General features: G+C 22.6%; 1 protein-coding gene across 1 annotated transcript in view; it reads right to left on the bottom strand.

Moving 5' to 3' along the window:
• The window catches only part of GLE1 (GLE1 RNA export mediator), a 33,221-nt gene that overhangs the window by 4,490 nt on the left and 23,731 nt on the right, over positions 1-5,000 (bottom strand). Inside the window, exon 8 of the mRNA XM_083757342.1 lies at positions 2,412-2,494. Coding sequence (XP_083613468.1) covers positions 2,412-2,494 — 83 coding nt within the window. The remainder of the gene's footprint in view (positions 1-2,411; positions 2,495-5,000) is intronic.

Genomic DNA, 5,000 nt, shown 5'->3' with positions numbered 1-5,000 from the left:
AAGTTAAATCCTTTAATCGTTAAATTTAAATTTTACATTCAATCCTTTGATAATTGTTTAAATTTAAATTTAATTTTTAATTTGAATCCTTTAATCGTTAAATTTAAATTTTACATTCAATCCTTTGATAATTCTTTAAATTTAAATTTAATTTTTAAGTTGAATCACTTCATAATTAAATTCAAATTTAATTTTCAAGTTAAATCCTTTAATCGTTAAATTTAAATTTTACATTCAATCCTTGGATAATGAAGTTGAAATTTAAATTTAATTTTAAAGTTGAATCCTTTAAGCGTTAAATTTAAATTTTACATTCAATCCTTGGATAATGAAGTTGAAATTTAAATTTAATTTTTAAGTTGAATCACTTCAAAATTAAATTCAAATTAAATTTTTAAGTTGAATCCTTTAAGCGTTAAATTTAAATTTTACATTCAATCCTTTGATAATTGTTTAAATTTAAATTTAATTTTTAAGTTGAATCCTTTAATCGTTAAATTTAAATTTTACACTTAATCCTTGGATAATGAAGTTGAAATTTAAATTTAATTTTTAAGTTGAATCACTTCATAATGAAATTTAAATTAGATTTTTAAGTTGAATCCTTTAAGCGTTAAATTTAAATTTTACATTCAATCCTTGGATAATGAAGTCGAAATTTAAATTTAATTTTTAAGTTGAATACTTTAATCGTTAAATTTAAATTTTACATTTAATCCTTGGATAATGAAGTTGAAATTTAAATTTAATTTTTAAGTTGAATCACTTCATAATGAAATTCAAATTAAATTTTCAAGTTGAATCCTTTAATCGTTAAATTTAAATTTTACATTCAATCCTTTGATAATTGTTTAAATTTAAATTTAATTTTTAAGTTGAATCACTTCATAATTAAATTCAAATTTAATTTTCAAGTTGAATCCTTTAACCGTTAAATTTAAATTTTACATTCAATCCTTGGATAATTGTTTAAATTTAAATTTAATTTTTAAGTTGAATCACTTCATAATGAAATTCAAATTAAATTTTCAAGTTGAATCCTTTAATCGTTAAATTTAAATTTTACATTCAATCCTTGGATAATTGTTTAAATTTAAATTTAATTTTTAAGTTGAATCACTTCATAATTAAATTCAAATTTAATTTTCAAGTTTAATCCTTTAACCGTTAAATTTAAATTTTACATTCAATCCTTGGATAATGAAGTTGAAATTTAAATTTAATTTTTAAGTTGAATCACTTCAAAATTAAATTCAAATTAAATTTTTAAGTTGAATCCTTTAAGCGTTAAATTTAAATGTTACATTCAATCCTTTGATAATTGTTTAAATTTAAATTTAATTTTTAATTTGAATCCTTTAATCGTTAAATTTAAATTTTACATTCAATCCTTTGATAATTGTTTAAATTTAAATTTAAGTTGAATCACTTCATAATGAAATTCAAATTAGATTTTTAAGTTGAATCCTTTAAGCGTTAAATTTAAATTTTACATTCAATCCTTGGATAATGAAGTTGAAATTTAAATTTAATTTTTAAGTTGAATCACTTCATAATGAAATTCAAATTAAATTTTCAAGTTGAATCCTTTAATCGTTAAATTTAAATTTTACATTCAATCCTTTGATAATTGTTTAAATTTAAATTTAATTTTTAAGTTGAATCACTTCATAATTAAATTCAAATTTAATTTTCAAGTTGAATCCTTTAACTGTTAAATTTAAATTTTACATTCAATCCTTGGATAATTGTTTAAATTTAAATTTTAAGTTGAATCACTTCATAATTAAATTCAAATTTAATTTTCAAGTTTAATCCTTTAACCGTTAAATTTAAATTTTACATTCAATCCTTGGATAATGAAGTTGAAATTTAAATTTAATTTTTAAGTTGAATCACTTCAAAATTAAATTCAAATTTAATTTTCAAGTTGAATCCTTTAACCGTTAAATTTAAATTTTACATTCAATCCTTGGATAATTGTTTAAATTTAAATTTAATTTTTAAGTTGAATCACTTCATAATTAAATTCAAATTTAATTTTCAAGTTTAATCCTTTAACCGTTAAATTTAAATTTTACATTCAATCCTTGGATAATGAAGTTGAAATTTAAATTTAATTTTTAAGTTGAATCACTTCAAAATTAAATTCAAATTAAATTTTTAAGTTGAATCCTTTAAGCATTAAATTTAAATTTTACATTCAATCCTTTGATAATTGTTTAAATTTAAATTTAATTTTTAAGTTGAATCACTTCATAATGAAATTTAAATTAGATTTTTAAGTTGAATCCTTTAAGCGTTAAATTTAAATTTTACATTCAATCCTTGGATAATGAAGTCGAAATTCAAATAAATATTTATCTGAATATTAGAGATAAATATCGATTATAGATGCGATTGGCAGATACCTGGGCAGATATTCCTTTCGGATCAAAATGATCATCTTCCAAAATTGGGCCTGGTAGACTTTCATGAGAGCGTTGCCACAGACCTAATAATAATAATAATAATAATAATAATAATAATAATAATAATAATACAGTGGTAAAAGCAGCAATAACAAATATGACAATAATAATACAGTAAAATTATTATTATTATTAAGTGGTAAAAGGAACAATACTAAATACAATAATAAAGCAACACAGTAATATAATAATAATAATAATAATAATAATAATAATAATAATAATAATAATAATAATACAGCGGTAAAAGCAGCAATAATAAAGATGACAATAATAAAACAGTAAAATTATTATTATTATTATTATAAAGTGGTAAAAGGAACAATACTAAATACAATAATAAAGCAACAGTAATATAATAATAATAATAATAATAATAATAATAATAATAATAATAATAATAGTGGTAAAAGCAGCAATAATAAATATGACAATAATAAAACAGTAAAATTATTATTATTATTATTATTATTATTATTATTATTATCATTAAGTGGTAAAAGGAACAATTCTAAATACAATAATAAAGCAACACAGTAATATAATAATAATAATAATAATAATAATAATAATAATAATAATAATAATACAGTGGTAAAAGCAGCAATAATAAATATGACAATAATAAAACAGTAAAATTATTATTATTATTATTATTATTATTATTATTATTATTAAGTGGTAAAAGGAACAATACTAAATACAATAATAAAGCAACACAGTAATATAATAATAATAATAATAATAATAATAATAATAATACAGTGGTAAAAGCAGCAATAATAAATATGACAATAATAAAACAGTAAAATTATTATTATTATTATTATTATTATTATTATTATTATTATTATTATTAAGTGGTAAAAGGAACAATACTAAATACAATAATAAAGCAACAGTATAATAATAATAATAATAATAATACAGTGGTAAAAGCAGCAATAATAAATATGACAATAATAAAACAGTAAAATTATTATTATTATTATTATTATTATTATTATTATTATTATTATAAAGTGGTAAAAGGAACAATACTAAATACAATAATAAAGCAACAGTAATATAATAATAATAATAATAATAATAATAATAATAATAATAATAATAATAATACTACTACAGCGGTAAAAGCAGCAATAATAAAGATGACAATAATAAAACAGTAAAATTATTATTATTATTATTATAAAGTGGTAAAAGGAACAATACTAAATACAATAATAAAGCAACAGTAATATAATAATAATAATAATAATAATAATAATAATAATAATAATAATAGTGGTAAAAGCAGCAATAATAAATATGACAATAATAAAACAGTAAAATTATTATTATTATTATTATTATTATCATTAAGTGGTAAAAGGAACAATACTAAATACAATAATAAAGCAACACAGTAAAATAATAATAATAATAATAATAATAATAATAATAATAATAATAATAATAATACAGTGGTAAAAGCAGCAATAATAAATATGACAATAATAAAACAGTAAAATTATTATTATTATTATTATTATTATTAAGTGGTAAAAGGAACAATACTAAATACAATAATAAAGCAACAGTATAATAATAATAATAATAATAATAATAATAATAATAATAATAATAATAATACAGTGGTAAAAGCAGCAATAATAAATATGACAATAATAAAACAGTAAAATTATTATTATTATTATTATTATTATTATTATTATTATTATTATAAAGTGGTAACAAGAAACAGGAAATCCCATATTCCTTGCTTCCTGCCACGGACACCTGGGTCCCACCTCCAGGAAACAGGAAATGGGAAACAGGAAATGTAAAGCAAACAGGAAATGGGAAAGGAAACAGGAAATCCTGGACACCTGGGTCCAGGCAACCAACAGGGAACAGGAAACCCCCACTTCCTGCCCCAGAGACCTGGGTCCCACCTCCAGCAAACAGGAAATGTAAAGCAAACAGGAAATGGGAAAGGAAACAGGAAATCCTGGACACCTGGGTCCAGGAAACCAACAGGGAACAGGAAATCGCCCACTTCCTGCCCCAGACGCCTGGGTCCCACCTGCAGGAAACCGGAAACGGGAAAAAGGAAATGTAAAGCAAACAGGAAATGGGAAAGGAAACAGGAAATCCTGGACACCTGGGTCCAGGAAACCAACAGGGAACAGGAACCCCGCCACTTCCTGCCCCAGAGCCTGGGTCCCACCTCCAGGAAACAGGAAAAAAGAAACAGGAAATGTAAAGCAAATAGGAAATGGGAAGGGAAACAGGAAATCCTGGACACCTGGGTCCAGGAAACCAACAGGAAACAGGAAATCCTCCACTCCCTGCCCCAGACGCCTGGGTCCCACCTCCAGAAAACAGGAAATGGGAAACAGGAAATGTAAAGCAAACAGGAAACCAACAGGAAACAGGAAATCCCCCACTTCCTGCCCCAGACGCCTGGGTCCCACCTCCAGGAAATCAAAGAGGAGGAACAGGAAATGGGAAACAGGAAATCCCCTCCCCTAGCCCATCCCAGAC

This window comes from Podarcis gaigeae, assembly GCF_964106915.1.
Source record: "Podarcis gaigeae genome assembly, contig: HAP1_SCAFFOLD_116, whole genome shotgun sequence".
In the NCBI taxonomy this organism is placed as follows: Eukaryota; Metazoa; Chordata; class Lepidosauria; order Squamata; family Lacertidae; genus Podarcis; species Podarcis gaigeae.
Note: the sequence above shows the minus strand (reverse complement) of the source record. Positions and strands in the feature narration are given on the sequence as shown.